Genomic DNA, 26,004 nt, shown 5'->3' on the forward strand with positions numbered 1-26,004 from the left:
ACAAACCTCATCCACATTCACCCCTCCCACATAAGCTCCGCCCACATAAACCCTGCCCACACAAGCTGCACCCACATAAACCCTGCCCACATAAACCCTGCCCACATAAACCCTACCCACATAAACCCTGCCCACACAAGCTCCACCCACATAAACCCTGCCCACATAAACCCTGCCAACATAAACCCTGTCCACATAAGCCCCGCCCACACAAGCCCCACCCACACAAGCCCCACCCACACACACCCCTCCCACCGAAGCCCCGCCCACACAAGCCCCGCCCACACAAGCCCCGCCCACACAAGCCCCACCCACACAAGCCCCACCCACACAAGCCCCACCCACACAAACCCCACCCACACAAACCCCACCCACACACACCCCTCCCTCCGAAGCCCCGCCCACACAAGCCCCACCCACACAAGCCCCACCTACATAAACCCCACCCACACAAGCCCCACCCCCCTCACCCCCCCTGTGCGCCCCCACCTTTGACCCACCACCTCCCTCATCCCACCCCCACCCTTCCCCACACACACACATGGGGAGGGGAGGGATGGGATGAGGGGTGATGGGTCATTGGGGGAGCGCACCTACCCCCCTCCCCCACCCCCCCACCTCCCAACCCCTCCCTCTCGTTCATGTCTTGATCCTCTTCTTGTAATTCAGAATCAAGTAATTGTATACAAAACAAATATAATTTATTAATGTTGAAAATATTAAATATTCATTTGCGAGAATGTATAATCTTTCCCAGCAATCTTCTCCAGATGTCTTGTGATTTCGAAACTCAGACACCATATTCTGTTTTGAAACAAAAAGTGGATAATAATTAGGTTTTATAAAGATAATTACATGGTAATATGAGTAAGCTTGTTGTTGGTTCTAAGTTCAAGCCTCGTTGACCACTGAATTAACACACCAGCCTCGTTGACCACTGAATTAACACACCAGGAGCCTGTCATCCTTTCAAGGTCAATAAAATTAATTCCAGTGTACTGACAAAACCGCGTCCAAACTAATGATGCAACCAACATTAGACGACATTCTAAAGAGAGAGTGATATTAATAATAATTCAGAAACATTTACCTCCAGAAAATCATGTGTTGTACAAGATTGCTTCAACAGCTGATGTTGTGTGATAGTGCTGAAAAAAAAAAAAATAATAAGTCAAGGGTATAGATGAAGAGACAGACAGAGAGAGATACAAACAGACAGGGAAAGCAACACACACACACACACACACACACACACACACACACACACACACACACACACACACACACACACACACACACACACACACACACACACACACACACACACACACACACACACACACACACGTGTCTCACCATTGGTTTAATTCATTCGAGATCAGAGACCAGTCATTATAAATCATTGATCTCTTCAATAAGAGCAGAGAGAGGTAGGTAGAAAGACAGACAGAGAGACACACACACACACACACTCACACACACACACACACACACACACACACACACACACACACACACACACACACACACACACACACACACACACACACACACACACACACGTGTCTCACCATTGGTTTAATTCATTCGAGATCAGAGACCAGTCATTATAAATCATTGATCTCTTCAATAAGAGCAGAGAGAGGTAGGTAGAAAGACAGACACACACACATACACGTTTCTCACCATTGGTTTAATTCCTTCGAGATCAGAGGACGTGATAAGACTTCGTGCCACTCATTGTAAATGTCTTTCAATTCTCTTCTAAAATCATTGATCTCTTCAATAAGAGTATTAATTTCATGCACCACGTCGTGATACGTAAACTCAATTTCTTCCAATGCCCTGTCAGGGAAAAAATATATACATCAGAATTATCATGATTTAATTAATAATCATTTGCTTCATCGTTCAAAGAGAAAACCATACACAAACTTACCAACTCTGTAGTAAGCTTTTGTCTTCATCGGAAGAAAGTTCGCCCATGTCTCAGATGTAAAAATGAAAATCCCGTCTGGCAGAAACTTTGTCTGGTGAATCACTTATAAGGCAACGACGAGGAAATTACCTAAGCATTGGGTGCGGCCACAGGAAATGACAGCTTGGAAAATAACTGGGCGATTGTATGAATCATTTACAAAACATACTTAAAATGGTTTTGATTCAAATGTTTTCAGTTCGTGTTCTGAGATAAAATATAAACACGAGACCTTGTCTCACAGAATAGTTCCTATTTTTTCACAGCATGACTGTCTAAAACCACACAGCACGACCGTGTCAAAAAACACTTCCTCATTTTCACGGCATGAACTGAAAACATTTGAAACAAAACTTTTTTATGGCGTGGTTTATACACAAAAATGATTTGCAACTCGGGCGGTGGTCAGATGAGATCATTAAGAGAAGTTTATCATTTCGTAATGGCACAAAAGGGGTATCTTAAAAAATATAAAGATTCAAATGTTTTGTTTGTCAATATTTTAGATGGGGATTATTGTGCAAAGAAAATTAAACTGTTGAAGGAATTTGAGAATGAACAAATCTTTATAGGTTCAATGAGTGAGCTGATCAACCTCCAGGTTAAAAGGGGAGACAAATAAATATACCTTGGGATAGCCTGGTTATATATATACAAAGCCTGGTGTTGGCCTAGTGGTTAGGGTGGCGGCTTGGGATCCCAGTGTCCCGAGTTCGAATCCCGCTCAGCTGCTGAATTAACACCAGGGGGTTGACTCAGCCTGTCATCCTTCCGAGGTCGGCGAAATGAGTATCAGTATACTGGTCCCGGTGTATGCCCCGGTTAGAATAGGTGTACCATATCCCTGTGTTGTAAGAGGCGTCCAGGAAGGGCATCCGACCATAAAACATTGCCTCACAAAAAGCCAACCCCCTGCACAGCAGGGAAAAACGGATAAAAAGGGGGTTTATTTTTAGGGAAAATAAAGGGAATCGCTGAAAATCCCCCATTCATTTACATGGGGAAAAGTGAGCTAGAACCAGTATATTCACCCTACTGAGGGGTTTGTCGAATCTGGCAGGGGTTTCGGAATTTGGTTAGCACAATGGCACTCGATTTTTCATTTTCCTCCCAAGGTCAAGGTCACAAGGTCACGAACTTAGAAAATTGCGAATTTTGACATAAAAAAATCATACAACCGCCCAAACTTTGAGAACTAGGATGACAATGTTTTTTATGCATAATCTTGAGGTCAATCCCCACCTAAAGTCTTGAAACCATTTTGCTCTATCTCGAACACCTTGCCCGTGGCGCCCCCTTCAAGTTTGTTTTTACACTGATTTCATCAAAGTATGGATAATCCGAGGAGTGCGAAATGCCAGATAGCCTATATGACGTTATATTGTTCCTGGAATGTTCCAGAGGAAGTTTTGCACCAAAGGTCATAATCCTTGACCTTTGACCTTTAAAGTTCACAAAAGTCAAATTTTCAAAGTTGTGGGAATCGAACCGGGTTTTCGACCTTCTTCGATGAACTAACTCCAATAAGCTACAGCACGTATCCTGTTTCCTGATTTTAATGTCCACAACATTGTTTTGTGACCTTTAAAGGTTATGCAAAGGTAAAATTTTGAAAGTTGTTGAACGAAACCGGGTTTTCGACATTTTGCAGCGAATAACCTCTCACTTGTACCACATTATGTTGATCATTTTTATAACTTGGTCAAAAATTATCACATTGTCTCATCCTTGACTTCTGAAACAATCTACATCGTCAAATACCGCTCGTGAACCATTGCTGTCTCCAGACTTGTTTGTAATTAAATTTATATTTTGGTTTTACTCATGTACATTAAAATTATATAGAGAGTCTGATATGTTCTAAAATACTTTCCACACATTCTGTAAGCTGAGTGCAGCTGAAAACAGGAAGCTTGAGAAATTTTCCAGAATTACTGAGCTGTTTAAAAAACAGGAATCTGCCCCATTGTGTTCAAGCCCAGGATATTTTCCAAGATGACGTAATCGTACTTCCTCTCAGTGGAGAATACTTCCTCATTTTTATTCCTGAATATTTAATATTATCAATCTTGATCAATTATATTTGCTTTCCTTTTAATTATCTCATTTTGAATTACAAGAAAAGAATAAAGGAGATGTCAGGGAGGGGTGGGGGTAGGTGCGCTCCCCCAATGACCCACCACCCCCTTCATCCCACACCCCTCCCCTTCCCGTGTGTGTGGGGAAGGGTGGGGGGGATGAGGGGGTGGGCGGGGCTTGCGTGGGTGGGTGGGGCTTGTGTGGGTGGGCAGGGTTTGTGTGGGTGGGGCTTGTTTGGGTGGGGCTTGTGTGGGAGGAGCTTGTGTGGGTGGAGCTTGTGTGGATGGGTGGGGCTGGTTTGAGTGGGGCTTGTGGATAGGTGGATGTGTAGGTGGAGCTTGTGTGGATGGGTAGAGCAATTTTTTTTTAATTAAACATGTGTGTGGGGAACTAATTAACAAATCACTAATTATGTGAAAATGATGAATGTGGTTTTTGTGGGTTGAGCTTGTGTGGGGTGGGGTTTGTGTGTGTGGAGCTTGTGTGGGTGGGGCTTGTGTGAGCGGGGCTTGTGTGGGCGGGGCTTCTGTGGGTGGGGTTTGTGTCGGCAGAGTCAAACAGGGGCAGAGTCAAATAAAATATTTTTCAATTTATCTTTGTCTTTTGTAATTCCTGTGAATAAAATGAACCTAAAATCTCTTCCCCCTTTAAATCATATACCTTATAAGTCCAAGGAACTGTATCTATCACATCAACGGTTTTTAAAAGCTTATTTCTCCATCGTCTAGTATAACCTTTTTCAAAATGAGATTTCCACCTGTATATTCTTACGACATCACCAACTTTGAACTTAGGCTTTCTGACATTAATCTCTTTTTCATATCCTAATTTTGTAAACGTTTCTGATGGTTTGGTATTCGTTGAGGTGTGAATCATATCATTATACTTATGTACAATATCCTGAATAAAAGATGACCATTGTTGAAAACCGAGTTGAGTGAATTTTTTCTGAAGTCTCTCTTTTGAAGTGCGAGTGAAGCGCTCAACAACGTTTTTCCTTCATTAAAGGTACTGTATAATGTAATGCTGTTATTTTAAAGAAATTCATAAGTGTCTTGTTGTGGAACTCTGTACCCTCATCAGTCAACAATTTTTAAGGTTTTCTCTTACTTTTCTTCAATATCTGTTGAAAGGCTAACATAAGAGTATTACCTGTTTTGTTTTTTAAAGGGACAACCCACGCATATCTACTCTATCAAATCAATAACGGTTAAAGCATACTTGTACCCCTTATCATTATTGAGTTCAATCAAATCAGCAGTCCAGATATAATCAACTTCCTTGGAATAAACCTTCCTTCTCTGAAACTTTGTGAATATTGGTTTATGTAATTCATCAGCTAATTGTTCTTCAGTCTTAATGACATCATTAGAGCCTATATGTTTTTTGAATTTCCAAGCCCAAGTTTCAATTTAGCACTGATCATCTTCTTCATGATGAACCTATCAACTTTTTCTCTCAAGGTTGGATTTTGTATCAGAGACAAATTATACAACATTTCTCTATCGGCTTCATGCTTTTCTTCCAACGTTGTGGTATTCCCATGATCAATATCGTGCCTCAAGCACACTTCTTCAACCCTATTGATGGGTTTACTCCATGGTTTAGGATTGTCTGCCTCATCTTATATTTTATGCAAGTTTGTGCCTGGACCACAGAAAGAATACCCTGGTAGATGTAATTCCCCTGGTATTCCAGTCGTTATAAATTTACTTCCTGATAAAAACTTTTGTGTATCTCCTGTGTTTGTGTTTGGAGATAAATGTAGTCTTTTTGGAGCCACACACCGAACATATCCCTTTTTGAAAAACCCTGTTATTTTTACTTTTAAAATACGAGATATTTTTAGTATTATTTTTCTTTTTACATTTTAGACAATAACTCATTTATTTATGAGAAAAATTCCTGCAGAGTGCGAAAACCTTTTTAGTTTCCAACATGCACATTTGAATCTTAATTTTTTAAACATAAATACTTCTCAGAAATGTCTTCACTCTCTCCTCCATTTATTTAAGAAAAAAAATGGAAAACTTTAATTAAAGTCAATCACACTAACATCATCAATAATATAATCTTTATCTCCACTTTCTCATTTTTTCTTCTCCCTGAAACCGATGTCAATAGTCTTGACGCAAATATTTCTAATAGATTTGTCAATTCTTTGCTTTCCTCCTCGGTTGAGGTTTATTTGAGAGCGTTGAGATTTATTCATTTTCTGTAATACCCCCAATCTTTTTCTAATCTCACTGGTTTCCATATTTTTCTATTTATTTATTCTCTCTCTTTCCTCCCTCTCCTCCATCTCTCTCTTCACCCTCACCTCCTTCTCTCTCTTCTCCCTCTCCCCCTTCTCCCTCTCCTCCTTCTCTCTCTTCTCCCTCTCCTCCCTCTCCTCCTTCTCTCTCTTCTTCCTCTCCTCCTTCTCTCTTGTCTCAGTTTCTTCAACTCCTTCCTCATCCCTTACTCTCCTTGAACCACTTTCACCCCATAGAATATCATACATATATTCATCTGGATTCTGCGATACTCTTGAATCCACAATTATTTTTTCATAAAAGGAAACCAATAACATTTGTTGATGATTTCTAAAAGAGTTATATATTCCATCACCTTAAGAAGTTCATTTTTATTTAATATTTTCATCAAATCCCTATTTGTGGGATTTTTAACATCAGTTTTTAATTGAAAATTGACCGTGTCTATTCCAATTCATAAGGAATGTAAAATCGAACACCCTTTTCTTGTAGGTATCCTTGAATGCAAAAATTATAATTTTCTTGAGGCCTTCTTGCTGTCATTTATGTATCAGAAATATATGACACCTTAATATGACGACACGTAATAACACCCCATCTTCCTGTTGTTAAATCAGTTTGTATTCATCGACTTTGTAGAATTATGCAATTTCCTTCCTTCTTTGTCATCTTAACTATTGCCTCACCACCATATAATTTCCTATTCCCGAAATTGTGTATTTGTTGTTTACTCATAGTGCTTCCACATATCTCCTGATTCTCACCAAGAAGATAATATTCTTCTTTACGAGAATGATAAAAATTGTGTAGGTCTTCCAGGTTGAATGAAAAAGACCAATTATATCCTAAATCACACATATTATACCTCCTTTTCTCGATTCCCATATTAACTATTCTTCCTTCTTTATAAACTTCAATACGAAGCAGATAATTGAATTTAATAAGAAAAGGTGTATGGTTTGTTGAACCAGGTGTTGTGGTTGTAAATTCCACTCCTTTAACAAAACGTGCCGTTTTATTTCAGAATATATTGTGATAAATCACTTCATCAAACCAAGTCATTCGCGTCAGTCGGGCTTGGATGATTTATGAATTTAAAAGCATTTTTCATATTCATATTTTTTGTTATACTATATTTCTGTCGTTCAGCCTGTGCCTTTGTTTAATAGTTTGATAAATCAATATCCAGTTCTCGGGATACACCACAGACAGAACCATCTTTTCCAACATGTTATTTATATTATATTAAAAATAATGTCATTAAAAAATTAATTTTTGTCGAGTTGAAATAACACATAAAGACATAATTGACCACAACACTTGGGATTTAATTATTGGACTTGAAATGTTTGATAAACGCCATTCTGTAAGAATTTTATGACTTCAACAGATGGTGGAAGACCAAAACTATCAAAATAATATTTGTCTTGACTATTAAAAATACAAACCCAATGAGAACCATTCCCATTATTATTTTCTAAGTTCATAATAATATTCTTTGTATGTTTAGACACGTTTGTTAATTCATCTCTCGTACAAATAACCACATTATGAATTTTTAATTTCTTACAATATTTGACAAGTTCAAAATTTGATGTTGTATTCTTTCCAAATTCTTTAAACCACTCATCAATGTTAATTTATTTATTAGAAAGATATAATCCATTACCCCTTTTAGTTAATTTTACAGCTGCTTGCGAGATAGAAGAAATCATATCACCAACTAACAATCTCGCTTTATGAGGCAGACTTTCAAGTTTTTCAGCAAAATCGACAATAGCACCAATTACACCAATTGGTTTCTCCAACTCTTTGTTATGTCTTTCCAATTATTTTTGAGCCCGGAGTTGAGCCTTCCTTTCGTTGACAGTTTTCACCGCTGCTGAAATACCACCGGTCAATGCTCCAGCCGCACTTAAACCAGCAAATAAAGGAATTAGAAATGGGAGAAATCCTCCACTCGTCCCTCTTATTGAATATTTCTTCAACATTGGTTTTGACATTTTAATTTTTAGTGAGCCGGTATCGTTCAAGATTTTCACTTGTTCTCTTGTGAGCAAAACATCAATTCTTACTGCTCCTTTTCTCTGAATTGTATTAACGTTAATCATACAAGGCTTTTGAATTTGAATACAAGATGATAGTTTATGAAGATTGATTTGATTAACATACACCCCAGTTTGTACTTTACCACTCATTTATTTAACAAAAAAATTATGTTAGACTAATCATAACACCATTATCTGTATTAATCGGTAATTCTGTTTCTTCCAAAAGAAAAAATATGCGTAAACTTCTTCATTCTATACTCTTTCAATGTATAGGGAAGTATCCACTTGATTAGACTTTATAGTTTCCTTTTCAGCACTCAGGTCAATCGTATAGATTGTATCCAAACTTTTGAATGCTGTCATATCCAAAATAGGTTCTTTATTTCCATTGCTTTCACACACCTTTTGGGAAGACTTGTATGCTTCAGCATAATCATTTTTTTCCCAATTAATTTTCAATCTATCTCGTGGATAAAATGTTCCATCTCGAGAAACACGAAGTTGTTTCACCTTAGCATTATCACTCAATGCATTATTCTTATCAGTAGCAGTACCACCATCTGTTTTTTTTTTAAATGACCCACAGATATCGTGGCTTTCCTTCCAGAACACCCAAATTCCACGTGGAAGTGGTATGGTTCAGTTTAACGTGTTGACATCTTCTTTTAAGGAATGATACATTGAGTGGTTTCTTTGAGTTGAGTGTTCTATTCAACATCTCTTCTGTTTTAAGATTAGGCGTATATTCACCAATATATCAACTCATTTCATCAATTACTAATTTATTCTGATCAGCAAAAAGTAATCTATTTTCATTATCATTCCTTTGCAGTTGAAATCTAATTTTAAGACCACACAGAACTATATCATGATCACAAAATCCAAATAAACCTTTGAGAGGAACTGCCACAGTAAAACTATTCATCTGCTTTTGTGTCATCATTATACATTCCTTTCCTTTGACTATATCCAGGGTATGTGTTTGTTCCCGTTGACATATCAGGTATAAAACCTTCGATAGTCCCCTTTCTCATTCTATCACTGAATGAATATTGTGTAAATTTCATCATTTCAGATGCAGTAGAGACATCATCAACCGCTTCAACTTCTTGTGTTCCAATGTACAAATGAACACTATCAAATATTTTCCAGAAGAAATCATTTACGAGTGTAGCGTTTATGTTATTCCCAGCCTTCGTGAATGTAAATTTACACAAGAAACTTTCGGATAGATTCAAATAAGTTTGTTGATTATTTATTTCAAAACTTTTTGTTCCATTTGTGTTCCAGTCTGTTCCAGTTATTGCATTTACCTTGAAGTAATCTTTTTTAGTGGAGCTTGAGATGATAATAGTATCATCCAAATCATAGATACTATCAATTGCTTCCATACTTGTATTTATTAAGGAAAAAAGATGTTAAAACTTTTGAAACCCTGACCCAAGTATTTGAATTATTTTCTGTCGTTCTTGGGGAGACAACTGAGTTTTACCTTTCTTAATTTCTTTTATTGCTTGTAATTTATGAGATTCCTTTTGGGCATCTTTTATACTCTTTATCGCACCCGATACATTTCCCACAGCAGAAGCAGTTGAACCAATTTGGTCTTTATGCTTCAGAATAGTTGAACCGATACCCACATGACAGTATCAATGATCCCATCTCCTCTAAATTGATGTCCGACACCCCTTTGTCTCTTAGGTTTTTAGTATCCTCTACCAAGATACATACCTTCACCCTTGTAGTATGGGGAAAGGAACATCCAAATCCCCTGTAATTATTTTATCCCTCTAGAGCCCCAGGGGTCATCAGTGACCCATGCAATTTTTTTTATTTTTTTGTTCACCCAGAACATTTCGTGGGCTCTCGAGGGATATTTTCCCAACTTGTGTTTCCTCACAATAACCATCATATATATTTATTGGAAAACTTCACGTAGGTGAATTCCGATGGATATATTTTCTCCTTTAAAAGAAATCATGTGATTATCTTGGTCGGTTATCCTAAAATTTACTCTGAATATGGTTTTTCCTGACACAGGTCGATAAACCAGATTTTTAGATTCTCGTGGAGGATCTCTAAGTCTAACTCGTGTTGTTGCTCATGTGGACATTTTTGTTTCACAGCCTTCAGTTTTCATCGAAACTTCCTGAAACATGGCGTATATATGTAAAAATACCCTGTGCAGACAGGAACGATCTCCAATTTCGAAAATTCCTCCGAGAAAAAAAAATTATGCTGTCAAAATATCTCCGCTAATGGAAATCGCCCAAAAAATTATCTCCGAAACTAGGCAAGCTTTTTAAATTCTGTTTGCGGGAATTGAAGAGGGCATTAGCAGCGAATAATTGCCGCACATATGAGACATCACAAAGACGTCATATCAATTGCTATGACGTCATTCTTATTTTTTAGATCCTTGTGGAGGATCTCTAAGTCTTTCTCACGTTGTTGTTCTTGTGGACTTTTTTGTTTCACAGCCTACAATTTTCATCGAAACTTCCAGAAACTTGGCATATATATGTAAAAATACCCTGCGCAGACAGCACCCATCTCCGGTTTTGAAAATTCCTCCGAGAAAAAAAAAAAGTTATGACACCAAAAAATCTCCGCTAATGGAAATCGCCTTAAAAATTTTCTCCGAAACTAGACAAGCTTTTTGAATTCTGTTTGCGGGAATCGAACAGGGCATGAGCAGAGATGAATTACTACACATATGATACATCACGATGACGTCATATCAATTTTTATGACGACATTCCTATTTTTTGACATTTTTTGTTTCACAACCCAGAGTTTTCATCGGATCTTCGTGAAACTTGCCATGTATATGCAGAAAACCCACGCGCAGGCAGTAACCATCTCCGATTTTGGAAATTCTTCATAGAAAAAAAGTTGACGTAATATCGCTGCTAATGGAAATCGCCTATACCATTATCTCCGAAACTAGGCAAGCTGTTTGAATTTTGTTTGCGGGAATCAAGCAGGGCATTAGCACAGATAATATATCGCAAACCTGATACATCACAATGACGTCATATTCATTTTTATGATGTCATCATTCAGAGGATGAGGATCTCAGCTCATTTGAGCTTGTTGGGTTCCATATTGAATTTATAACCAATTGGGGTTGAGTATGCGCTGAATGAAAATATTGTTGTAGATTTCCGCCACTCTGGCATGCGGACGACCACCTTTAGCCCGATTGCGGCCGCGCACGACCACCGAACGTGGCAAACTAGTCGTAACTTCCGGATCAACGCCGAAACCCAGCTACAGGTGTGTTTAACACACCATAAACCAGCCAACTCTTCTGCCCACGCGCTGCAGGGTCGATCGCCGAATTGTCGATGTTCCTAATTATTCGGGTGGACAGAAATTCCGGGAGTTTATACCTCAATGGGACCTGCACGAAAACGAGCCGCTTAAGCAGCTCGTTCTGTATGCGATTGCCGAGCGGTTTTATATCGCCAAGCCCCGTCGGACCAGATGTACGTTTTATTGGCTATTAATCAGCCAGCTAAAATCCCGAATGCAATTAGGGCAGTCAATGGCAGAAAGTGACACAACGAGCAGGTTAACATTCAAAAATGGGGATATTTATTTTAAACACACATATGAAGTGAATGGGGGAATGGGACAGGACACGAGCAAAAAGCTACAGCTGATGTATATTTGTTATGTACACAACCATGCACTTCACAGTTTGTTACTTATGGACAAGGTGCCACAGACTTTCATGCAAAACCCCAGAAAGAAAGAACCGGGCTCGTGAGCCTTTATAACTGCTCGGAGCCGGGATGACCGAAAAGGCTTCGAGAGACTGAGCGGGCTACCTGGCCACCCTCGTGGTGACCCGCTGGGTCCTGGTTTCGGCGACCCTCGGTGTCTCTGCCCGTACTCCAACCTCCGAACTCTCTCGCTCCCCACACCAACTGCAACTCCACCACACCAGCGCAGCGCGAACTCGAATGCTCTCTCCAAGCGCTCTCCCCGACTCCACTCAACTCCACTTGTCTCCAACTCCAACTGGTGTCCAACTCAGAACAGCTCTCTTCTCCAACTCCCACTCATTAACAGCCAGCTAACGCGGCCCTTTATAGCCCCCGGGGCTTTTGCTCCTTCACCTTCCACACTTCATTCCCAGCTGGCTCCGCCCCTGTTAGTCTCCTGATCCGTTCTTGCCATCAAACGCGGCCATGTTGGGAATCACCGTCTTCACGCGAACATGTTGGGAATCACCGGCTTCAAGCACATGTTGGAAATCACCGGCTTCACACGGACGTGGTGGAAATCACCGTCTTCACGCGGATGTGCTGGAAATCACCGCCTTCATGCGGACGTGGTGGAAATCACCGGCTTCACGCGGACGTGGTGGAAATCACCGGCTTCACGCGGACGTGGTGGAAATCACAGTCTTCACGCGGACGTGGTGGAAATCACCGTCTTCACGCGGACGTGGTGGAAATCACCGGCCTCACGCGGACGTGTTGGAAATCACCGGCTTCACGCGGACGTGGTGGAAATCACCGTCTTCACGCGGACGTGGTGGAAATCACCGTCTTCACGCGGACGTGGTGGAAATCACCGTCTTCACGCGGACGTGGTGGAAATCACCGTCTTCACGCGGACGTGGTGGAAATCACCGTCTTCACGCGGACGTGGTGGAAATCACCGTCTTCACGCGGACGTGGTGGAAATCACCGTCTTCACGCGGACGTGGTAGAAATCACCGTCTTCACGCGGACGTGATGGAAATCGTCTTCACGCGGACGTGGTGGAAATCACCGGCTTCATGCGGACGTGGTGAAGATGGTGAGGAGATGATGGCGGTTGTGGAGTCGATGGTGAGGAGGTGTTTGTTTAAAATAAAAGACAGAAAAGAATAACACTACCTCAAAGATTCACAGCCCGGCACACGAACAAATCCCGTGAAACATAGGTGGGGAATTCTAACCTGGAACACACACTTACCGAAATAACTGACCTCTAGGGAACCTGACTGGTGTTCTGTGAATTTCCACAACCGTAACAATATTGTATTTGTTCTTATTCCATCATTATAAGCACCATTATTCAAATCACAGTGAATTAATACCGAATTTATTCTTGAGGATATTTGAATGACATTATCACTGTAAAACGTCCCATTCGTTTCAATCTTTTTTGAGGAGAAACCCAATAACTCTCTAAATGAATTATCAATTGTGAAATCAACCTTGTCGTTAATTTTAAGATCAATCATTGATTTTGAAGTATGTTTTTGAATATCGAAAACAATATTTTTTGGTTCATCACCCTGTTCTTTCATAAGACGAGCAATTTCAGAAGATATTTGAGAAATGTCATATGGCTTATTATCATAATCAGCAAATTATCATAATCTAAAAAGTTGGGAGTAAGGAGCATCTTTAAAAGTAAGCAGGTTTTTCCACATCCGCTTGAACCAACGATGAGACATTTTAATTAACTTGGAAGATTTTTCTGGTTGTTAAATTTTATCTTATTTTCCCAAATGGGTAAAAAAAAAAAAAAATAAATAAATAAATAAATAAATAAATAAATATTCAAACTGCGAGCAACAAACAACAACCACACAGGCAGTTTCTTCGCTCTCGCGTGCCCGTACGTGCATGGCCTGGAAGTTCGCATATAATTCGCAGTTACGATTATTTGCAATTTAGTTTTAATACCCAATTATTCAATTAGCGCCAACGTATTTACCTTTTTGCAATGTCGTGGCAAGGAAAAACAAAAAGAGAAGAGAAGAGAGAGAGAAAAAAATTACTTCCTGGTTCGGAGCATACCAGCACTCTGATGTTACCGAAATTTATGCAACATCTAATATGAAAACGATCATAACTTGGGGCATTTTGTTTATCTATCAATGCGCATAAGAAATCGAGAAATTATGAGAATACACGAAGTCATCACTCTCCGGAAGCCCGTACGTTGTAACCCGTAATGGCGAATGCGGCTGAGCTTCCCTTCCCCATCGGCCACGCCCCCGCAACAACGTGTCTTGTCATTGGTTTGGTAAATAAATGGCCATAACTTGGGAAGCACTGGTCCGATTAATATCAAACCTTGAAAAGGCATATCCTCAGGCCCACAGCAATATACCTGGCAAGTTTCAATTAGATCGGACCAGTGGTTGGCGAAAAACAGCACACGCACGCGCGCACACACACACACACACACACACACACACACACACACACACACACACACACACACACACACACACACACACACACACACACACACACACACACACACACACACACACACCTGGAATTATAGATAGATTATTGGCTTATTTAAAACTCTATATTTTATCCTAAGTTCCAGTTTCATTTAAAGATAATCCATTATTTTTTCGACACAATATCTTGTGTTGATATTTCCCTGAAAATGACAATCGTGAATAATATATAGAAACAACAATAATCCTTTGAACATTTCTCCAATACGTTCAGTTTCTTCTCTTGTAAGGAAAGTTGTATAATCACCCTCATACTTTACATTCAATTTTCTAATCATGAAACGTTATTCATTTTTGGTGTAAATCTAAAATAATTATATTCCTTTTTATATTTTTTATTGTCAATAATTAGAAGATAATCACAAAATATCCATTGTTTATAGGCATTTGACTCTGTGTTAAATCCCACTCTATCACATGCAGGACAATTCTGAAATTTGTCATATGAAGAATCAGGGAATTCAACAGGCCCCAAATCTTGGAAACTATTCATATTTATAAAGTAAAACTTTACTTAAACTAAAATTCATCTTCGGTATCATCTTCGGTACCTTCATTGGTGCTTTCATAATCATCTGTAAAACTACTTTCATAACTATTGTTTGAACGCAAACTCTCGGTATCATAACTGTCATCACTCTCATAATCTTCAAAATCTTCAGTTCAATAATGACTCATATTTAATTAGTAGAAAAAAACATTGCCATATACATATCTATATACTTTTTTTCATTGACAGATTCAACTACGACATTTTTTTATATTAAAGGTAATTTTAAAATGGTCCTCAATTACGAACGTATGACCGTATCACACTGATTTTTCCAACTTTGAAGACGCGCGACTCGATAACCAGGACAAATTTCAAAAAAAAAAAAAAAAAAAAAAAAAAAAAATCGGCCTGACCAAATTTAGATATTGTTCCATATTATCAGAATCTGAAGGAATTTCGAAGATCGGATCATAAACGGCAGAGGAGATAGATTTTGAAAATGGACGATTTCGCAACTTTGGAGTGACCTTGACCTTCAATCGGGTCAAAGGTCATACCGTCGTGAATCCCTCATCGACATCTACCCACATACCAAATATCAAGAAAATCGGAAGAAAAAAATGGGGACGTACGTACGTACGGACACAGAGACTGGTTTTATGAGGTCATCTCGTTAGAAATGACCTAATGATCCTTAACTACCATTGAACGAAATGTCATTTCACCTGACATATTAACATCCTTTATTTCATCAGGATTTACATTGTTAGGGTTGTTGAAAAAAAACACAAATTTCTCCTTGCATATTACAGATGGTCTTATCTTTTCTTTCCAAAGCTTCATCCATAAGGTTTTTCTTTTTTGATACTTTTTCTTGTTTCATTGATTTTTCTCGTTTTGAATATATTGTTGTGGATTTCACCCGCCGGCGTGTGGGCGACCGCTTTTAGCTAATCGCGGCCGCGAGCCCACCGGACGGGCAATCCTAGTCGCAGCTTTCAGATCAACGTCAAAATCCAGCTACGGGTGTGTTTTTAAAGCACACCACAACCTTATCAATACTCAACCCGTGCGCTACAGGGTCCGATCGCCGAATGGTCGATTTCCCTAATTATTCGCGCAGGCAGACTACCGATAGATTGTACCTCAACGGGACCTGATTAGAAACGAGCCGCTTAAGCAGCTCGCTCCTTTTGCGATTTTCCGAGCGGTGTATTATCGCGAGGCCCCGCTGGACCCGATTATTTTATCGGCTATTAAGAGCCAGCTAATATTCCGTACGTAATTACAGCAGCTCAATGGAGGAAGGGGACACAACGAGCAGGTGAACATTCAAACAATGACATTTATTTGTCACACATATGCACTCATGCAGTCAATGAAGCAATGCAGGTATTCCAAGCACGTATGCAATGAATGGGGGTAGGGACAATAAACGAGCAAACAAAGACCTACAGCCCTTTGTCTATTTATTATTTACATGCACTGAACAGTTCTACTTTGCGGACACAGCGCCACAACTTTCATACAAAGAAAACCCCAGGAAAGGAAAGGGCAGAACAGGACCCGTAGGCCTTTAATGTTCGCGGAGCTGTGGAGACCGCAAGAGCTCCGAGAGGCCATGCTGGTTACCTGCCACCCTCGTGGTGACTCGCTGGGCGACCCTCGATGTTTCGCCGTAAACACGGCAGCTCGGTTGGTCCAGGCCCCGCCGTGCGGCCTGGTGGGCCTAGCCGGTGGGGATCGGGCCGAGCCGACGACGCCTCAGAGGAACGAACGGGCCTTGCTCTTTTACGAGTTGATGCTCTTTTAAAAGCCCGCCCACTCCTCAGCGTTGCTCAGACCATCTCGGGGCCGGCTGGCGACTTCTCTCGGGCTGTGTCCACCGACGAACAGTTCGGCACGGTACTGCAGGCTTAGCTGCGCACCAGCGACCCCGACTGCCCTCCACTGGACTCGAACCTTGGCGCTCTCCACCCCGACTCCAGACAGACTGCTCGCTTGGCGTTCCAGCGCGCCTTTTTATAGGGTCCGTGGGTGAGGTTGATCTTTCACCTCTCACCCTTCACCCCCAGCTGGCTCTGCCCCTTTTGGTATTTTGATCCGATCTCATCGCGAAATGCGGAGAAAGCGGACGTGGCAGAGATCACCGGCCATGGAAAGCGGACGTGGCAGAAATCACCGGCTGTCGCCCCAACGAGGCAGCTGTCGTGTTTGGCGGAAGTGCCGCTCGTTGGGATTCGCCGTGGCTGGCAAAAAGATGTTGGCGCAATGGAGATGAAGGTGAGGCGATGTTGTTCGTTTGTGGAGATTTGTGGAGATCCTGACGCTCCAGGAGAAGGTGCTCGATATGCTTCGGGAAGGAAAAAGGTTTGCCGCAGTTGGACGCCATTACGGTTTGAATGAATCGACCATACACTACATCAAGAAGGACCAAGCCAACATCAGGAGCCTATGAAACCCAATCGTGTTTATACACCGCACAGCGTTTAATAATCACTCGATATAAATCAAACCCAATCGTGTTTACACACCACCCAGCGTTAAATATTCACTTGATATAAATCAAACCCAATCGTGTTTACACACCGCCCAGCGTTAAATACTCACTCGATATAAATCAAACCCAATCGTGTTAATACACCGCACAGCGTTTAACATTCGCAATATAGAAATCAAACCCAATTGTGTTTATACACCGCGTTTATAAAAAAATAGGCATTTTTGGGGGAGGCATCCATTCATCGCAGATTTTCATTTCTCGCGGGGGGGGGGGGATTTGGAACGTTACCCCCGCGATAAACGGGGGATGACTGTATATTTGTGAGACACATTTCAATTGTGATTGGGTGTCAATTAGGGGTGGCAAACGACCCAAAGAACCCCCATCAATATTTCCTGGAGTACCGAAATCAGCTATTTTAGCCCCGGACTCAAGTTAATCCTTCAGACAAGTTACAAACCCCGAGCATGGGAGGTTCCAGTCCTTCTCTATAGGAGTCTATGCCCATATCAGATATCTTGACACATACAAGTTTATGGCAAGTCCATGATCTAATTTAGCATCAAATATTAAAAACTTATCGAATCTTAAATCACATTGATCAAATCAAGAAGAGATTTATCTCTTATCACAAAAGGGAATATATCCATATGATTATATGGATTCATTTGAGAAGTTGAAAGAAACACAACTTCCTTCAAGGTAAAGTTTCAACAGCAAGTTGAATAAAACATATTTCCGATAGAGTTTATAGACAAGCTTAAAAGGTTTGGGAGAAGTTTAATGCAAAGAATCTTGGAGAATATCATGATTTGCATCTGAAAACTGATGTATTGTTATTGGCTGATGTGTTTGAAACTTTTAAAACGGTGTCATCACAAAAATTCTGATGGATTTGATCCCGCTCACGATGACACAGCCCCGGGTTTGGCTTGGAGTGCTATGTTAAAAATGACAAAACAGAATTTGGAATTAATCAGTGACATAGATAAGCTTTGAATGATAGAGAAGGCTAAAAGAGGAGGAATATCTCAAGTATGTTACAAGAGATATGCAAAAGCCAACTTAACGTTTTACACCCCTTAAACACATCAATTCAAATATTTGCAAAACTCTTGGTTCCTTGCTCCTAACTCCTGGGGCAGGTAGAAAATGTCACAAAGCACACACAACAAATCTACTGTAAAAGACAAAACTTAATTGAAGACTTTTAACATTTGTGCAACCCCCTTATAAAGAAAGGGGGTTTGTGCAACCCCCTTTCAACTATTCGGTCTCTGAAAGCCAAACAGCTGTTTTGCTGTATGCCCAAATGGGGAGGGTCTCCTCACCATCCAGCCTCTCTTGGCCTCGTCTGGGGAGCCAGGGATCCCCTTACCGCAATTCGCCCAATTAAACGTCCCTTCTGACGGGTCCCCATTTCCAGACAGCAACGGCTGCCAGAGACAAATTACCTCAGGGGGAGCCGCAGTCACCGCTCCTCCAGAGCTTGATCCATTCCTGCACACCTCCATATTTTCCCTACCCACACAATCAAACATCTCATTTTCTCCCCTGTTGCCATTCAATTCTCAAACATTGCAATGCAAAAATGGTGATCGTGTTCCAACACTGCCATGGCTTGCTTACATGTTATAATCTGCATTTATTCTCCAAACACAATTAAATTCTTCACACATAACAGACAACATCACAAGACAATTATGGTTTCCAAATCGATCCCTTTACTGACCATCGAGCCACTCTCGCCCACTCCCGTCTAAATTACCATTGTCCCAATTTCGAGCAAAACTGTACCCTTGGGACAGTAAGCACCAAGGCACTTTACCCGAAGTGAAAGTCGGGTCATCGCAGGTTGGTCGGGTCCAAGAGCATCATCCACCCCTTCTCGTTCTCTTCGCATCGCACCCTTCCAATCCACCCCATGGGTCTGGAACTGTGAACCAGAATAGAACTAAGTTCCTTGACTTTGCATGAAGTCATGGACTTGTGGCGGCTGGTTTATGGTTCAGCGCCCACAGGCTTATTTGCTGGACTTGGTATTGCAACTGTGGGGGCTGGATTATTAAATGTAATATAATAATCATGTATAAACAAAATTTACTTTGTTATTGTCTTGAATAAATTAATTAACTTGGTTTAGAAATGATTGACTAGTCGAGCTCATAGACATGCATGCTGATGGAGCGAAGATATGCATGATGATTGAGCAAGGTACACATACTGAGTGAGCTTGTAAGAAAAACATACCCTCAGTCCAAATAACCTATCGTTAAGATGCATTTGTGAAATGAAATTTGACCTGTGAACAAGGTTGTCAGCAGAATGAAACAATGACTCTCTCTTACCCCCATCTGATCATGTAATTAAACTAGGAAACTGCAAAAACAATTCAATGTTAAAATGTAAAGCGTGTTGAACTAGAGCTCCAAAAACACAATCATCTTCAACAAGTTCACGCAATTTTGTGCTACTGTTTCTTGTTGTTCTTTCGCAAATAATTCTGCATGTTGTATAAAAAGATGCATCCGAGCTTATTTCATGTTCACAAAATGTGGGGATGAAAAGGAACAATGAGAAAAATACATTTGAGGGAATGGGAAAATGGGGAGGCGGTTTGGTGGGTTGGGGGGGGGTGGGAAGGAAAGATATTTGGGGGTGGTAGGATTCAAGAGGAAGGAGAGGAGGCTGTATGAAGAATCTTTACTGGAATGCAAATCAACCTTTATAACAGAGAGTAACAAACTTTCCAGTTGGAATCAAAATGGAATTGTTTTCCCCACAAACTGGGAACAAATTTCCCATCACCATAAATGATGTGATGGACAGAAGAAGAATCAAATGACAATTTTCTAAGCATAACACAGCACTCTGTTAAGTTCCACAAACCTGGATCAACACGAGGAGAAGCACTGCTGGATTCTTTTGTTGATACATCATCTGACTCTTCAATCTTAACAGATGACTTCCAAAGGTTTTGAGGAATATCCATTTGGAAATCATTTCCCTCTTCCAGATCACCTTCACCTGCACACAAGTCGACATTGAACCCAACATTGTAGAAAGAAGGTTGACATGTAAACTGCAGTTATTGAAGTTTACTTTACAACTCAGACCTTGATTTACGTTTAAATTTTATTAGATTATAAAAGATTATTTTTCAAAGAAAGACCAAATTGTGAGGAACACAAACCAATTTGCACATTTTGTGAGTTTTATCCACCAGAAGGTTGGAGTTTGTTTTTCAAAGAAAAATGAAGAAGAAAAAAAATTAATCAGATTATTCAACCCAAGATTTCCAAGATATGAGGAATTATTTGATAAATTTTGATGTTTAATCAAGGACAACCTTGTCCACACCTCCACAAGAGGTAAACACCTGCTGTGTGGGAACAACTTACATGTGACATTAAACACATAATGATTTGGAATTTAATGCAGTTTCAAAAACAAGGGCTCATTTAAATCAGGAATTCAAACATGTTGGACAACACAAAATTGATCCAAGAGATTCCACGAGTTACAAACTGAAAAGGTGAATGGAAGATAAAGGTATTATTGACATGCTTGGGTGGATAACATAATGACATACCAGATTTGGGTCTAAATCCATCATCCTGAGAGCGGGGGGTGCAGACATCAGTGAACCCGATTCCACAGAGTCCAGGAACATTTTCCAGCTGCACATTTTGGAATCCAACAAACTTTTGACAGAAACTGGGTAGTTCTCGAATAACATTCTCTAAGTTGACGAACAGACTTCCCAACAGAGAAGATCCTGCAAGTTGGACAACCTGCGGCTTCCAAAAAGAATTCACAAATTTACAGAAGTCAGCATACGTTGCAAATTGAAATTTCTCTTTGGCGAGTGAGAGGAGCTCTGTTCGCAATGAATCCGACTCTGTACAAACTCGAAGGACCTTCTCATTCTCAATTCCAAGCTTATCGATCACCGCTTGGGCTGTTTTTGCTCTCAGGCCTTGTGATTGGAGCCATTCCAAAAAGCTCCCCATTCCTCCGATGACCTGCCAGGGACACAATATTGATGTTAATAAAGGAAGTGTTGTTTTTTTGGTGTGATCGTCCATTCATCCCAGTTCGGCCATCAGCCGAAAGCTGTATCGTGCAGTTTCGTTCCACTCATCGGGTGGGGGGGGGGGGGGGGTAGACAAAACCTTGATAATATGATAGTATATATCTAAATACATACGTATCCAAAAGTTCTCCACTCAAATAACTGCAGCTATTGTGTATTTTCATCTTGAAAATCAATGCATTCCCCACGCTCTCTCATTTGAATTTTCTCCACTCGGATCACGTGTGGGCCACGTGACGCCTCGACAGCCAATAGATTGGCTGACATCTTATGCAAATTACGTCAGACTGTCATGTGACCAGCTAAGTTGTCCAAGATGGCAGCTTCCTGCAGGGAGGAAATCACCGGCAGCTGATCGGCGATTTATCGGTAATTTTTGATGAATATGGCCAGTGAGGATGCTCCAAAGTGTATTATTCACCAGGACAATGTAGTGAACGAAGAAGTCAAACTTTTAACGTCTGTAAGATGGGATAAATGGAGAGAAAGTGTCAACAAATGGCTCATCTTAGACGGTCACGAACGACGTTTAGCCGAGAGTGCCGGCGTGGGAGGATTAACTTCGATCATGGGCCTATTGTACCCGGAGTGCCGCCGTGTAAAGATTTCAAGCTACCCCCCTTTCGAGTTACCTCACGGTAATCTGAAATCGATTTCATCCTACCCCCTACGATTTCAGATTACCCCCCTCAAAACATTTATTTATGTATGTTTATTTACAAAAAATACTAATTTAATTGATATTGAAAACTAATAAGGGAAAAACCATTGACCACATGACATCCTTTTAAGAGTTTGCAATGAATTTTGATTTTATTATGAATGATTTTGTTTTAATATTGTTGTTCATTGAAATCAGTATTTCTCATCGAGTTATAGTTTTTGCCACATTTTAATGAAATCCTTCCTCGATGTAGTTGATCCAAATAGACATACTGGTATATCTTTTTAACCAACTCAGACTATATTTACAATTATGGAAACAACGCAATAAAATCAATGTATAAGAAAGGCAATGAAAACAGCTTATTTTTAATTCACAATTTCGTTGTGGTGGTGGTGGTCGTATGGCAGCATTGCTGCCGGGGTATCTATCATTTCTTGAAGCGCGACTGTGTCGCTGATGCAGTGCCCCTCCACCAGTACACACACTGGAACTAATTCTCATTTCGCTGACCTCGGAAGGATGACAGGCTGAGTGCGTAGCGTGGTGTTGGCTCAGTGGTTAGGGTGGCGACTTAGGATCCTGGGGTCCTGAGTTCAAGCCCTGTCGGCCGCTGAATTAATGCACCGGGGGGTTGATTCAGCCTGTCATCCTTCCGAGGTCGGCAAAATGAGTACCAGTTCCAGTGTGTGTACTGGTGGAGGGGCACTGCATCAGCGACACAGTCGCGCTTCAAGAAATGATAGCTACCCCTGGGGGTAACTTGAAATCGATTTCAGATTATAGGGAGGTAACTTGAAAGGGGGTAGCTTGAAATCTTTACACCGGCACTCCGGGTCCAATCGGCCCATGATCGAAGATTGTCCTCCCGCACCGGCACTCTCGGCTAAACGTCGTTCGTGACCGTCGAAGACGAGCCATTTGTTGACACTTTCTCTCCATTTATCCCATCTTACAGGCGTAAAACGTTTGACTTCTTAGTTCGCTACATTGTCCTGGTGAATAATACACTGGGGAGCATTCTCACTGGCCATATTCATCAAAAATTACCGAAAATTCGCCGATAAGCTGCCGGTGATTTCCTCCTTGCAGGAAGCTGCCATCTTGGACAACTTCGCTGGTCACATGACAGTCTGACGTAATTTGCATACGATGTCAGCCGATCAATTGGCTGTCAAGGCGTCACGTGGCCCACACGTGATCCGAGTGGAGAAAATTCAATTGAGAGAGCGCGGGGAATGCATCGATTCTCAAGATGAAAATACACAATAACTGCAGCTATTTGAGTGGAGAACTTTTGCGTACGTACGTATTTGGATATATACTATCATATCATCAAGGTTTTGTCTACCCCCCCCCCCCCCCCCGCCGATGAGTGGAAAGAAACTTGATTTTCAGGAACTTTGAGCCATGGCTGATGGTCTAAGTTGCCCTGTTTAAATCCAGTGAATCATATTATATCAATGTGACAGTAAAGTAAGACCGTTTTGGGGGTTTTTCCCCCACCAAATTATGTTTTTGCCGAGATACCATTTGAATCGACCGAGCATTGTAACAATTAGACCACACATTGCATGCAAATTAGGTTGAGCAAGCTTGATGTGCAACGGGGTGCGGATGTGCGGTGTTGAATCACCACGGCCAATCATTCCCTCAACAGGTTTTTCTTAATCACCAAAGGAGAACAACGGCAACCAGAACTCACCCCGAGATGAGGGATATTTAATAAGCAATGGCAATGGGAAGGAAACACAAGGGAGCAATACAATATCCAACTGGAGACTTGATTAAATAAGGCAATTCTCTGGACGCGTGTACAAATGAAAGTCATTGAAGAAAACAGGGTTGGGCCGATCTCCACCAACTTTGCACACCTTGATTGGACAATATTAATTGATTGGACCTTCTGATTTTGATTCTGACTTGATTGGACCTTCTGCACAAAACTGTTCAAGGTCAGTAAAGTTGCATGGGGATCGTTGATGGACAGCAATCTTCAAGTCATGCTACAGATATTCCATTGGATTTAGGTCTGATTGCGCCACTCAAGGACATTCATCTTCTTCTTCCTCAGCCACTTCAGAGTAGCTATGGCTGCGTGCTTCGGGTCGTTGTCATGCTGAAATGTGAACTTCTGCCCCAATTTCAGCTTTCTTGCAGAGGGCAGCAGGTTTTCCTCCATGTTTTTCTGTATTTTGCTCCATCCATTTTCCCTTCGATCCTGACAAGGATCATCCCTGGCCTGGTGACAATCCCTGGTGACAATCATGACAATCCCTGGTGATGAGAAACATCATCACATGATGCCGTCACCACCATGCTTCACAGTGGGGATGGTGTTCTTTGGGTGATGAGCTCTGTTGGGTTTGCACCAAACGTACCGTTTTCATTTTGGCCAAAAAATTCTATCTTGGTTTCGAAAGGCCACAAAACCTTTTGCCACATGGCTTCAGAATCTGGAGAGTTTTTTTTTGCAAGCCTCAAATGGGGACTCAATGTGGGATTTTTTTTCCATCACGTCTTCGTTCTTGCCACCCTTCCGTGCAGGCCAGACTTGTGGAGTGCTTCGGATATTGTCACATGCACACAGTGACCAGTCTTTGCCATAAAGGCCTGTAGCTCTTTCAAAGTTACCATTGACCTCTTGCTGGTGTGGGGGAAAAATTTATATTAATGTATTTTAAATTGTAACAAATGGAGTTTCAGAAATGTAACTTTTATGCTGCAAATTGAATTGGCTGTCATTTCTGGCCAAAAGACTTTTGCCCTAAATGATAAGAAATGTGTTGTTCTGGAGCAGAGTGACCGAGCTGATAAATGAACCTTTGCTTAGAAAATGTACGAAGTGACTTTTTGTCTAAAGGACACATCTACAGTCTGGGTGAATATCCCCCAACCTCTCTCTCATGGAAGTATAAAATGTTTTGAAAGACACATTTTCTTAGTACGAGCACGTGAGGAAGTATAGTTTCTCAGTGGCTCGTACTCCTTGGAACTGACCAAGTACCAAGTTAGAATAAAACTCTCTGATGTAATGTAGAAGTGAATTGAATCGGGTTGGTCTAACTGTTAACTAAAGTAAGAATAAATGAAATAGAACCAAATAATATTGCAATCAAATGGGGATTCTTAAGTTCATTGTACAAAGGTGAGAAGTGTATGGTGTATAATTAGGAAATAATTTTGTTTCACAAGGAAGGACTTGTGTGGACATCAGTTTTATCAGTGTCGATAGGGTTTTTTTGTAGGGTTTTATAATCAAATCGGACAAACGTTAAACTCTGTCTGAAGTCAAATAGGATTCCACAATCGACCAGTTAGAATCCTTCAGGAGGACAACGATCACAACAAAGTGGGTTTAAAAAATCCACATCAGTTGGCGCCGAGACTCGGATTCGAACCGACGTTGGTGCGGTGCTCATGACCGGAGGTGCTTAATCTGCCGGAGGCAGTGCCTGGAGGAACGACAAGTGCTTGAGCGAAGGTAAGGGAGAGCGCTCTCAGCAGGTAACGCATTTCGAACAAAGAAAAGTTCATTGTCAGATAATTTTATTGAGAGAAAGAAGAGGATCCGGCGAAGGGAGTCCGTTTTAAAGTAAATAATAAGTACTGTAGTTGTT

The 26,004-nt window shown here is 40.9% G+C and overlaps 1 protein-coding gene across 7 annotated transcripts in view; it reads right to left on the bottom strand.

Annotated features, from left to right (window-relative positions):
* LOC147029185 (uncharacterized) overlaps window positions 1–26,004 on the bottom strand; it is a 51,924-nt gene that overhangs the window by 20,045 nt on the left and 5,875 nt on the right. The window contains exons 2-6 of one of the 7 annotated variants that reach the window (XR_015056822.1): window positions 21,217–21,649; window positions 20,514–20,651; window positions 19,453–19,560; window positions 19,079–19,145; window positions 6,260–17,474 (exon numbers count right to left, since the gene is read on the bottom strand). Coding sequence is in view for 3 of the 7 variants with exons in the window: in XM_085876382.1 (XP_085732508.1) it covers window positions 19,499–19,560; window positions 20,514–20,651; window positions 21,217–21,637 (621 nt within the window). In the remaining 4 variants the exon portion in view is untranslated. Of the gene's footprint in view, window positions 1–6,259; window positions 17,475–19,078; window positions 19,150–19,452; window positions 19,561–20,513; window positions 20,652–21,216; window positions 21,650–26,004 lie in introns of those variants that run through there. The other 6 variants (XR_015056823.1, XM_085876382.1, XM_085876378.1 and 3 more) reach the window with 6 other exon arrangements.

Source organism: Eptatretus burgeri, chromosome 4 (genome assembly GCF_056783735.1).
Source record: "Eptatretus burgeri isolate ZD-2024b chromosome 4, Ebu_testis_v1, whole genome shotgun sequence".
Lineage (NCBI taxonomy): Eukaryota > Metazoa > Chordata > Myxini > Myxiniformes > Myxinidae > Eptatretus > Eptatretus burgeri.